Source organism: Lutjanus erythropterus, chromosome 4 (assembly GCF_056507025.1).
Source record: "Lutjanus erythropterus isolate fLutEry1 chromosome 4, fLutEry1.hap2, whole genome shotgun sequence".
NCBI lineage: Eukaryota > Metazoa > Chordata > Actinopteri > Lutjaniformes > Lutjanidae > Lutjanus > Lutjanus erythropterus.
Genome location: NC_139320.1, coordinates 27,447,163 through 27,459,553, shown reverse-complemented (window position 1 = coordinate 27,459,553; position 12,391 = coordinate 27,447,163). Strand labels below are relative to the sequence as shown.

Sequence of the window (12,391 nt, the reverse complement as noted above, 5' to 3'; positions counted from 1 at the left end):
ATACTATTATGATAAACTAAGAAAAATCTCTTTATTTGAGAGGCTGAACACAGCATTTTCTCTAATTATTTAAACTTTTGATCAGTTAGATAGTAGATCATCAAAATAGTTTAATAGTTCAAACTGGTCAGGCAAGTGAGTTGCCAGATTTACTTGCCTGACGTGGCGTTTTATCTGCCCTGGGCAAGTGGACAATCCATATAATTTAGCCCTGAAGCTAAATCACCTTGGTACTGTTCTCTGTCGTCAAACTGTCCTTATAACATGTAATTATGTTTATGACAAGTCCAAATGGCACCACTTTAGTTGAAGTCCAAGAAATTATTCACAACACTGTCACAAAAGCATTTGACGGTCTAATAAAACTTAATGACATCTTTGTGATGGTCAAGGAAAATATTTGTGACGCACTTACAATGGTCTGATGACAGCCAGGGTCAAAACCAACCACATATGACAGTTTACACAACACATAACACATAAAGCTAAAGATTTTCTTTAATTTTGATCAAGTCAAGTCTCAGATGATGTCAACTTTGCACTAAAGGTGACATAATAACAGTCTTTAACATTGATAAAGGTTATGACAGTCTTATGCACAACCCTCAAATAAAATGTTACCTATATTTTTATATTTTTGTTGTACTGAAGTTAAAATTCACCTCTGTCTTCATTCACAGGGAGGCGTTTGAGCCCATGATGGAGAGTGGAGAGCTGGTGGTCAGGTACCGCGCTCGCCGCACCTACAGCCGCAGGACTACCGAAGCAACATGTGAGTTCCCCTCTCTGCCCCTGCATGTTGCTCAGAAAGATGACACTTTACATTTTCTCCTGACTGTCCCTTCAGCAGCAAGAGAGATGTCTCTCAGCATGCCCAAACCTGTCCCTGTCCTCAGGACAGATAGCGATGCACAAAAACACCATAATGTCTCCTCATGTCCTGGGCCTGGATCCAACAGTTCAGGAGAATGAAAACCTTGGCTGTTGACCCACAATGAGAGGTCTATTCTCCTCATTATGAGACAGGACTGGTTCATTTGGTTGATTAAATGCAAGAACATGAAGAGTTAAGGGTTAATTTGTTCCCCACAGCTGTAAAAACAGCCCTGGTGTGTTCAGTCAGCTGACATATCCACAACAAATCTGTGTTCCTTACACTGTATAATGCCATGTTTTATCTTTTTATACTCATATATTGGTTAGATGTGCATTTAATCAATTTATGATGAAGTTATGTTCTGTACAGTCAGGCACTAAACAGCAGAATTACTTTGACGTGACTACATTTCAGGCATTTTACTGACAGAGCAGAGGAAGGAGGGTTCTCTCTACAAATATTAGCGTCTGTCCCTGCATTTCAGCTAAACAGGGAATTTAAGGTCTCATCCAGGTGAAGCGGTGCCCTCGTACTGGTGGATTAGAAAGCAGTGATTTGCAGTGATTTGTGTGCTATCATCAGTCTGTGGCCCCTGCAAGTCCTCATGATTACAGACAGAGATACGTACCTGTAAACACAGCACATCGACTCAAATTTCACACAGCTGGCTCACGTTCAAGCCCTGACATTGTCCCTGGTGTACGCTCAATATTTGTGCAGACCTAATACGCAAGTCTCAGCTTGCCACAGCCACAAAGAGGCCAGGGGAAAGACAAAACTGAAGAGAAACAAGGAAAAAAAAAACTTATTCAGTGAGTAAAATGAGACCGGCCAAGAGAAGGAGATGTAGAGATAATGTGTACTCTGAGTGAATGGAGGAAAACACGATGGGAATAAAGGAAGGGGTCAGACTGGAGGGATTTGGGCGGGATTTACGCTGCTGATGTTGACCAGAAATTTTGGCTAATTCTCCGGACGAAGTCAAACCCTTTGGGCACCGCTTATTGCATGCATTGGCTAATAGTTGGTCACGCCAGCATGTGTTGGAACATGCCTGTGGACTGAGCACATTATTGTCCGACGCGTGGCAGATTGATAGTGTAGCAGCAGCTGGAGAGGGGATCTCTGAGCATGTCGTTGCCCTGTCATATCCTGGCCCAGATGTGAAAACAGGGCTAACGTCTGTAGCAGCGTCTGCTCGCCACCATATGGCTCAGTGACAGCCAGCTGGCTGATGGGAGTCAGGAACATTTAAACCAGCTTCAATCCTCTGACCTCAGCTCCCTACCCCAACCTGGTTACTTGCAGGATCACATAGTCATGTGACCCACACCTGAATAATGGTCTGAGAGGACAGATTACTCTCTGCACGCCATAATAGTCTTCTTTTTGCATAGTTTTTTACTTTTGCTGCACTTAAATGTTAGTTTTCTGGCTTTGGTAGTTTTAGTTTAGCTTTTATTTATTTTTAAAGAAAATTTTGTTTTATTGTAGACTCAAATTTCCATATTTTTGAAAGTGATAAGACTTCTTGCAAAACATGATAATCAAAGGATTTTTAGTATTATTAGATCAGGAACTGAACTGTTTTTTGTTCATTGTCCTGCAGCACATCAACATGAGCAGCATTTATACCCAAAGTACCAGGAATTTTTAGTCCCAGAAACTATTTTTCAAGGAACTAAAAGGTCCCGTCAGCTTGTTGTTGTCTGCCTTTCCTTGACGGTCTGAAGACCTACAAAAATTAGGCAAACTAGTCTGACATATTAAAAAGTAAAGACTATTTTTAGTATGCAACTGTTTTCAGTTCCTGCATAAATGCTCAATAAGGCCTGGACTTATCTCCGTCTGTCATAAGCTTTAATCTGTAACTGCATGTTGGTGTGTCAAAGCCGCCTTGTGACAGCAGTTTTGTAAAAATCATGATTGAAATTAAATGCTGAGTCTCATTCCCAGGTTGTGAAATACATGGGGTAGATTTTCTAAGGGCACGTTGAGACAGAATCAGGTGTTGCAGGGAAAACATCAGTCCGTTTAGGTAGCAGCGGTGGGGGATGCCAAATAAATAACACAGCAGCAAAAAGGTGAAACAAAGTCAACTCTTGGAGAAATGCAACCCGATGTCTCGCTGCAGTGGCCAATCACGTAAGCTGGTGGTCAGACTGCTCCACAGTCAGCCTAAAATATAGCTGAAACCGAGCGCTATGTTCAGCTGTGGTCATGCAAGGTACAGACTGAATGAGTAGAGGGAGCACTGGTACCAAGACAGCTGGTGAATCAGACAAATACAACGTTATTTTCTGATTGTTTCACGGTGGTTATGTTCTAAGCACAAATAAAACTCCCCTGCACAACCCTGCAGCTGATCGTCACAATGCCTGATTCTGTCTGAATGTGGCCTAAAGCCTGAAAACAGAGCCAAGAGGAGCTGAATTCTAGTTTTCTCTCAGACTAGTTCAGTTATATAATACATAAAGGTTATTATGGAACTTTTGCCCAGTGAAGCTTAAAATAGACTGCCTACCCAAGCTTTAATACATATTCAAATAATGTAATGTGAGCCCCCCTTTAAGATTAATTGTTTTTGCAATAACAAAATATTGAAAACAAAGAAGATTTAATGAACATTTTATTTTGGTGAGTTTTACAAGTAGAATTAGACATCTTATGGTCTTATTATCCTTGTTATTCAAGCTGGCAGTGTTTATTAACACTTTGTTTTTGGCTCAGTATTGTGCATTGTGGTTTTACAATCTGGCTGTTTTTCTCTCTCTTTTCTGTGCTGTTCATTAAAGTGCTCTGCGACCCAAACACCATTAAAATTCCTTATTTTCTTTTCTACCTCAGTGAACAGCCTGGGCATCAGCGACGAGCTGAAGCAGAAACTCCAAGATGTGATGGTGGACAGACATAAACTAACCCTGGGAAAAACTCTGGGAGAAGGTACTGTTTTGTTTTGCTTTCTTTTTAAAATGTGTCAGTCTCATTTGTGGGTCAGCCTGGAGTTAATATGTACAGTATCAGTACGGTGAGTGCTTGAAAAACAGCAAGGTGAAAAAGGCAACACTTTTAAATCAGGGTTGGTAAATAGCGCAGGGCTTATCTGCTGTAGCACCAATGCTCCACTTATCTCCAGTCATTTCCGTCTGACACTAATGTTTTGCCCCCTGGGTATAGTGTAACAGTTTACAATGTGATAACCTCATAATGCTGCTCTCTGTAAAGTCAGGGCACTAACCATGCTTCAAACTGCAGTGTTTGACTGTTTTAATTTCTGTCTCCAGGAGAGTTTGGCTCTGTGATGGAGGGGCTGCTGACTCAGGAGGAGTCGGTTCTCAAAGTTGCTGTCAAGACTATGAAGAGTGAGTAGACAGCAGAAGTTCTCAGCAACCAGCACAATGAATCTCTTCATCTTTGGGAACACAGGCCATTTGATAGACTGACCCCCCCCCCCGGGTCAGAAATTAACAAGTGTTGGGGGCAAAAATTTCAGTTGCTGATCAGATAACAGACAAAGACACAGCTTGTGGAAAACATTGGCAGAAGGAAAAGTTGACCGCACATAAACCATCATGCCAAAGTAAAGACAATTGTATAAAAACTCAAAATTCAAGGGGGAAAAGATGGATTTTTATTGACTAAACCCAGCACCCCCCCGTCACTGTAAGACCTCTGCCAGTTTCAAGCTGTGGCTATAAAGTCAAAATAAACTCAGTAGTAAAAACTGCTAACATGTGTTAATTCATAGTTACATACACCCTCTGAAAAGAAAGCTTATTTCTTACTCTGAAAACCGCTCAACGTGGCAGTCAAGCTCTGCAAAACCGCATGGTCTCACCTCTGTGCCATCTCCTCTCCAGTTGCCATCTGTACCCGCTCAGAGATGGAAGATTTTCTTCGTGAGGCGGCCTGCATGAAAGAGTTCGACCACCCCAACGTCATGAGGCTTCTAGGTGAGTCAGGATTCATACCGCTCAGCGCGTCAAATTACAAAAAGACATGTTTTTTCTCTCATCCCACATTGTTGGGTTTCTCTAGCCAGGTGTTGAGATAGAAACAGTGAAGGCAAATACATTTTAGATTAAAAATTACATTATAAACAGCAGTGTGTCTTTCAGGGTTTCCTTGGGTCCTTAAAGTCTTAAAAAGTCTAAAATCTGAATTTTAGGCCTGAAAATGTCTTAAAATGTCTCACGAAAGGCCGTAAAAATTGATTGGGTCATAAAATTAACACTGCATAAAGTTGCCTTAACTTCAGTTTTGCTTTTTGAGAAAAAAAATATTGCTCATGCTGAAACAAACACAGAACTAAACCAGCATGGAACAAATAACCACCAATGACCTTCAGGTTAATCCGCAAACCTCAACACAAACAGTTCACTGAAACTACTTTCTACCAAAGACATTATATCAATTGTATCAATGTATTTTAGCAGTAACGGGGACGCTGTCTCTAGAAAGACTGGATGTTTTTAAATTGGAGCAGTGAAATCTTTGAGACAAACATCTCAAAACCTGGACAAATGAGACCATAACCATCTGCATGCCTAAATACCAGTAAAGCTAAGTAAGAAAATGACTTTATTTTTTGGCATTTGAGTTAACTGACCCTTTAAAATGCTTCAAGACTGAGCTGTTTTGAGATTATGAGTGTTTAATTTCTGAACGTACAGAGCATGTATGCAGTGTATAATACAGCGCTGTGATGTTTTTCCAGGTGTGTGTCTGCAGACTGTGGAGAGTGAAGGTTACCCCTCCCCTGTGGTCATCCTGCCCTACATGAAACACGGAGACCTGCACAGCTATCTGCTCTACTCAAGGCTGGGAGACTGTCCTGTAGTAAGTCTGATCACAAACTATAAAAGCACCGAATCAGCAGCACACACACACATATATGCACACGCAGGGCAGGCAGTCACATGCGTAAGCACACGTACAATTTAACAGTTTAATGAGTTCACGGTTTAGTTAGTTTAAATTCACATGAGCATCTGTCAGCGAAACGATATCCAAAGGTCAACAAATACGTAAAGTATTTGTTACAGTCCCCGTCCAATCCGCACCTTCTTGGCTGCGCAAACACTGTGAGATCATGTTTTCTCTATCTGCACTTTTACTCATTAATGGATGAGATGTTTTTTTGGAATCGAGAGCTGTTATACGCAGTTAGTCCCTGAAGAGCAGAGTTGAGAAACACAAGCCTAATGAAAACAAGATTCCTACAGAATGTTGAAATATCTATGAGTTCGGCAACCCTTCAAAAAAGTGGAGTCAAAGCCTGTTCTTCTCACAGGAGGAGGCTGTTAGTATCTGGAGCAGGGAGCGCTCAGTTCAGGCAAAGAGAAGGGCTGTAGCGCCCTCTATTGTGCAGAAAATAAATGTCAGCTGTGGTGGATGTGTGACTAAAGTACTTTTTTTGTCCTGCAGTACCTCCCATCTCAAATGCTGGTTAAGTTTATGACTGATATTGCCCGAGGAATGGAGTACCTCAGCAGCAAGAACTTCATCCACAGAGATCTCGCTGCCCGTAACTGCATGTAAGCACAATCTCTGCTTCCACTTTTTTCTCTCTCAGTTCCTGTATGTGTTATAACTTGTTCTTTCTCTTTCTGTTTTTAATCCTGCATGCAATGGTTGAGAGAGATCTTACAAAGAACTAAAAGTAGACTAAGAGACTCTGCTCAAAGTAGCATGTGGGAGAGGGGAAGTCCAAAAAGGCTAAAATGGTTCAGAAAAGGCATGGGCATTTAATTGAATATAAATGGCATCATATAAGCTGCAAAGTAATTAGTAGCTAGTTTTCAAGTTAATATAGTGGAATGAAGTTTTCTTCTTCTGAAATGTAGTGAAGTCGATGTATAAAGTATTAAAAGTAAATACTTAAAGTTTTACTGCTCTTGGATAAATGTACTTTTTTACTTTCTAACATTGCCTGTATGTCCATCTTCCAAAAATACATCACTGTGACACTGTGTCTCTCTGCCTTCCTCAGGCTGAATGAGAACATGAATGTATGTGTGGCCGACTTTGGCCTCTCCAAGAAGATCTACAACGGAGACTACTACAGACAGGGCCGGATCTCAAAGATGCCCGTCAAATGGATCGCCATCGAAAGCTTGGCTGATCGTGTCTACACCACCAAGAGTGACGTGGTTAGTTCACCTACTATGCGTTTGTGTGTGTGTGTACTTGACCCTTCCTAAGTCCCGCCCCTTTTCGCTCTGTGCTCCAATGACAATTGAGAAATCTTGGTACCTCAGTCAACTTTCTCCTTTCCTGTGTCCTGCACTAAGGTACGCTATGTGCTGGGTTTGTCTATGTTGGAAATAAAAACAGATTGTAAAGATGGTTTACGAAAGGTGCTGGGGGGCGAAAAATATTCACATCTTAAAGGTATAGTCAGTAGACTTTGTCCAAGCTGTTTGTAAATGAACCAGAAAGATAGTTGATTGTCACATTTTAGGCGTCCTGAGCACAGCAAAATAATGAGAAAATCAGGGAATGTAGGCAGAAGGTAGTGTCTCTGCATGAACAGACACTACCACACACTTCTAGTGAGTCATTTTTTTTAGGTTGCACGTTGCATATTATGCCTTTAAGTTAGATAATGTCTGCAGAATGCCAGCTAACAAGCTAACTAGTCAACTTCAATCATTAGTTAGCTAGTAAGGGTACTTAAAAAAGGTTAATTGTGGATCTGTTTAATTCTGTGGGGACTCATCTCCCAACTGGGGACAAAACACTGGTCACCAAACAATTTATTTAACTGACTTAAGACAAACTATGCAGGATTTTCCCAAAAAATGATAAGGCATAGACTCAGACAAAAATAATCCCTCTCAATCATCATCACTGAAGTGTGTGGGTATCTCTGCATCCACAGGCACAGTGACACATCCTAGACAGGCTAATAACACATTCAGCAACACATTCTGATTCAGCCTGCTGGCCGCCCATTTGGCTGATACCTTCACACCTCTGCTGATGTGATATCTCTTTCTGTGTCGGGGGATGTCTGGTAAATTTGATGCACAGATAAGCTGCTCGGCAGCTGTCTTCCTGGATGAACCACTGAAGGAATAGATGTAAAATCACTGTAATTAAAAGGGAAAATACAGAATTTGTCATATAGCTGTTATGGTAGCATTTAGCATTTCAGGAAATGAATGCAAGTCAGTACAATGTTTACTCTTAAAAACTATTATTTTAATTGACCTAAATGCATTTTTCAGTAAATTATACTTTACATCATTTACATATCTGTGACAACTGTTAATTAGTAACAGCTGATAATATCATGCTTGCATGTATGATTTGTGAAAGTGTACATACAGTGTAAAAAGTGTTAATAAGGATGAACATTCCTCGGTAAGTTCTGCATAAAGTTGGCTGTGCAGAAAGCCTTGACAAACACATCTGTGTTATTTCCATAGCTAATGTTTGACCAGTGCAGATTCATGTTTGTGTTGAGTGAGTGGCAAAGTGTGTAAAAACCTGAAGGAATTCAAATCTCCTTAACTCTTTTCACCCCCGTCTCTCTGTCTCTGTCAGTGGTCGTTCGGAGTCACCATGTGGGAGATCGCCACGCGGGGCCAGACTCCGTACCCCGGGGTGGAAAACAGCGAGATTTATGATTACTTGAGACAAGGCAACCGTCTCAAACAGCCTCCAGACTGTCTGGACTGCATGTGAGTGCCGACTCCTTCACTGCACATTCCTCACAAAACACACTCAGCTGATGATGAAGCACCCTGGAAATCTTTTGCCTCCCAATTAGAAGTACTTTACTTAGTGCTTTGGGTTTTTTAACATGATGCTTAGTTAGTCAAAGATTCTTAGTGAAACAAACACTCTTACTGATCCATTCACGTTGCCTGTTTACTAAGCTCAAGACACAGAAGTCTCATATTATTATGTCTTGGCATTTGATTTTCAGGAAACACATTACTTTACAAGTTCTATAATTTGTTAATAATGTCCCTGGAATTTCAGAAAAAGGAATATATAATTTGTTCAAAAGTTCCAACAAAACTTTTAGTTTGGAAGAATCATGAAATGATAAAGTAGTTACATACATACATTTAATAGAAAGTTTAGTTATGTTAATAATAATAAATCTTAATAATTCAAAAGCTATTTATCTATTTAACCACAAGTGAATATTCATTTGTCACTGGAAGATTTGTGAAAAAAATACTAAGTTTAAGTCTGTTGTGACATTACTATTCATATCTCAGAAGTTATTAGGCAACTGTTGGGCCTGTATACATACTGTAGGTGCCTAGTTAAAGTTAAAAGTGGGGGATGCAAGATTAGTAACAGGCAAGGGGAGGTATGGCAGGAAAATTTACAGTTATTTAATAACTCAAAGTGTCATTTCCTGCAATGTAGAGTTTTCAGTCATGACCAATAAAGCTGCTCTTTCACTAAAAATCTGTTTATTGCATTAATATATACAAAATTATTAGATTTTTTATCATGTTTTCTACTTTCAGTAGCCAGAGATAAAATGTTGTCTAAGAGTGTATAATGCATATAATTCATAGTTTGTCAAGACGAATTCCAAAGCTACATAACTCACCAGGGCATATTTCGAATCAGAAACAAATTTCTGTTGTGTTTGTAGCCTGGCGCACACAAAGGGCAAACATTTACTGCATACTGTCATTACAAACTGAGTACAATTAGCTATAATTTGCCTGATCAACCACCATCAGTACACACATTATTAACAATTAATCAAACTAATAACTAACATCAGACAACATAATCGCACTGTAGCAGTTACCGTGTGTTTCTGTTGTGACAAAATGTCAGCAGTTTGAATTAAACTAAATCTCCCTGTACCAAACTCCTCATACCTACCCATAAAAACACATAACTCTAGAAACGTAAGATGAAGGTGTCATATTTTGGCAGTCTTCCTGTCAATTCTGCATCAAAATAGTCCATAAAAATAAATTGTATTCCTCTACAAACTTTAAATTTTGGATTTTGCTGCCTCAGCTTGTTAGTAGTTTGTCAGCAGTGCTACTTAAGTGAGAGAAGCCTGTGAGAATGAGAGGGGAACTGTTTCAAAAATGAAGATTTCTCGCTAAAATAAGTGCTGGTCGGAGGATTGGATACCCAGCAAATTAAACACAGACTCATAATACTTTTAATTCAGCATCCATCGTGTGTGTGATGGTATTTGAAGAGCTGTTACCAAAGTAACTACCTGGTTTGCTGTTTCCTGATAGAGCCATGTCTGATCTTTTTTGTTTTCTTCTGTGTTGTTTTTCATATTCTTTAACATGAAACATACAGCTAACATTTCTCCACCCTCTGCAGCTACGCCCTGATGTTCTCCTGCTGGCTGCTGAGCCCGAAGGACCGTCCATCGTTTGAGTCTCTGCGCTGCGAGCTGGAAAAAGCCCTCGAGGATCTGCCGGACCCCCAGGACCCGGACGAGATCTTATACGTCAACATGGACGAGTCCTCCATGGAGCTCGGGGCCGTTGGCGGCCGCGACCCCATCGGACCGTCCCCTCTCTGCCTGAAGGGCCTGGACTCTGTGACCACGGTGGAGGTCCACCACCCCAACCGCTACGTCCTCTGTCCCCAGCACGAGACCAACCGAGCCCTCTCCGACTCCCTGGAGAGCCTGGACATGCCGGTGTCGTCCTCCACGGCCACGCTGCCTCTACAGCCGTCCTGCCACTCCACCCCCAACCCCACCCCGGCTCCCACCCCAACCGTCGAGCTGCTGGAGGACAGGGACGGGTCCAGGAAAATGCCCTGGCAGTGACGGCTTCACTCTTTTGAGGAAAAAAAAAAAGGACAGGACTCATCACTGCCAAAGTGTGCCATCCTTTCACTCCAGTCCAAGAACGAGATCCAGCCTCTCGCTACTGACTGTAAGAAACCCAACGCGCCCCTACACTCATGTTTTGCACAAAAACACTCGAACACACACAGCCGAAGTCATTCCAAGGAAGTGGAGGATCATTTCCTCTGTCGACCCCCCTCTCTTCTAAAATGAGCACATTTCCAACTGAGTGTAAAAGTCGATGTGTAGCAGGAGGAAAACTGTTACAGACAGACGGTGGGTGAACAAGTTTAGAGCACATGTTGTTGCCCACGCACGCTGCAGCACAATCAGAGAAATTCATTCCCAGTCGCTATAGCAATAAAATACCAACTACCTGTATCCAGCAGAGTGATCTCCTTCACGTGATTAAGCTAAAAAAAAAAAAAGAAAAAAAAGAAATCAAATGTCTCTGTGAAACCAGCTCAGACACTGCCAGACTGAATCTACAACCAAACACACTCAGGAGCTCGGAAAACTTTACAGTGAGTAAGCAGCGCTGACACGGAGGACTCGCAGCAGCTGAGGAAACCGCTCCTCTGACGGAGAAACCTCGCCCGTCTGAACGCCTGTGAGCAGAAATAAACAAGCAGAAAGGAACAAGTAGTAGTGTCTCTTTCACTCAAGGTATCGTCTGGCGAATACAACAGGCTGCTTTTAGTTTTTTGTTTGTTTTTTTTTTTTTAATGAAGGACTATAAAAAGCTTTTTAGCCTAACACCACCAGCATTGTTGGTGTCGCTGTTGGGCATCGCTTCAGCTTGAGCACCATAATTTTTCTGCTTTCAGCTGTTATGTGCTGTTTGACAGATGTCACAATTTTAAGGATGGTGGAATTTGAAAAAAAAAATCATGCCAACTGAAGTTCAAACCTGAAGTGAGAAGACTTTACCCAAAAGCAGCATAATGAAATATGCTGATTTTTTTTAAAGTAAAAACAACAAAAGAATTAAAAGAGAGAACTGCAGAAGCCCTGAGGGGCAAATAAGGCAAAAATATTCTAGTGATCCGTTTTCTAATAAGTTCTTTTCTCTCCTGTGTTTTGACTGAAGAACAAAGTTTTGCAAGGAGATTTTCTTTAATTTTATCAGGATAATTTTTCTAATCGTTTGTTGTTGTAATACTCAAATCAGCCACAACAGACTGAAGTGCGCTGCTACCCTGTGATCCACTCAGGAATAAAAGCATCGTTTTGTTGCTCCAGCACTGCCTCTGTGCCTCTGAGAAAAATGAACCTGTCAAAAACAGATACCTGCTCTTTTTTCTTCACCTGTTTTCACAGATGAGAAAAGTAACTTAGAAAAATTATCCTTGCAAAACTTTTTTTCATCTGGCAAAACTCCTTTTTTTCCCTTTTTTCTTTTTTTTTGATTTATGACGCAGTAATAGGTTGGAATGTTCAGAATGAAGTTAAACGTTCAATATTGGTGCTAAACAAATAAATCAGAGGAGGGAGATTTTTTTTGTTTTGCATGATGAGAATAAAGTTGAAATAACAAAAGATTAGATCAACTTTCACACCCAGGAGAAATTCACTTGTTACAGCAGCTCAAGAGTCACAAATAAGAGGTAGAAAAGAGCAAGTGGTTAATAAAAATACTAAAAATAAGGTAAAAAGCTATATACACCTTTCACTTGTACAGATATATGGATAATTGTGCAGGATAA

General features: G+C 40.8%; 1 protein-coding gene across 1 annotated transcript in view; it reads left to right on the top strand.

The window, feature by feature from the left end:
- Positions 1-11,610, top strand: part of axl (AXL receptor tyrosine kinase) — a 38,908-nt gene extending 27,298 nt beyond the window's left edge. The window contains exons 12-20 of the mRNA XM_084717483.1: positions 681-772; positions 3,725-3,820; positions 4,162-4,239; positions 4,738-4,830; positions 5,595-5,716; positions 6,305-6,414; positions 6,870-7,029; positions 8,429-8,565; positions 10,208-11,610. Coding sequence (XP_084573609.1) covers positions 681-772; positions 3,725-3,820; positions 4,162-4,239; positions 4,738-4,830; positions 5,595-5,716; positions 6,305-6,414; positions 6,870-7,029; positions 8,429-8,565; positions 10,208-10,664 — 1,345 coding nt within the window. The 3' untranslated portion in view covers positions 10,665-11,610. The remainder of the gene's footprint in view (positions 1-680; positions 773-3,724; positions 3,821-4,161; positions 4,240-4,737; positions 4,831-5,594; positions 5,717-6,304; positions 6,415-6,869; positions 7,030-8,428; positions 8,566-10,207) is intronic.
- Positions 11,611-12,391: the final 781 nt, after the last annotated feature.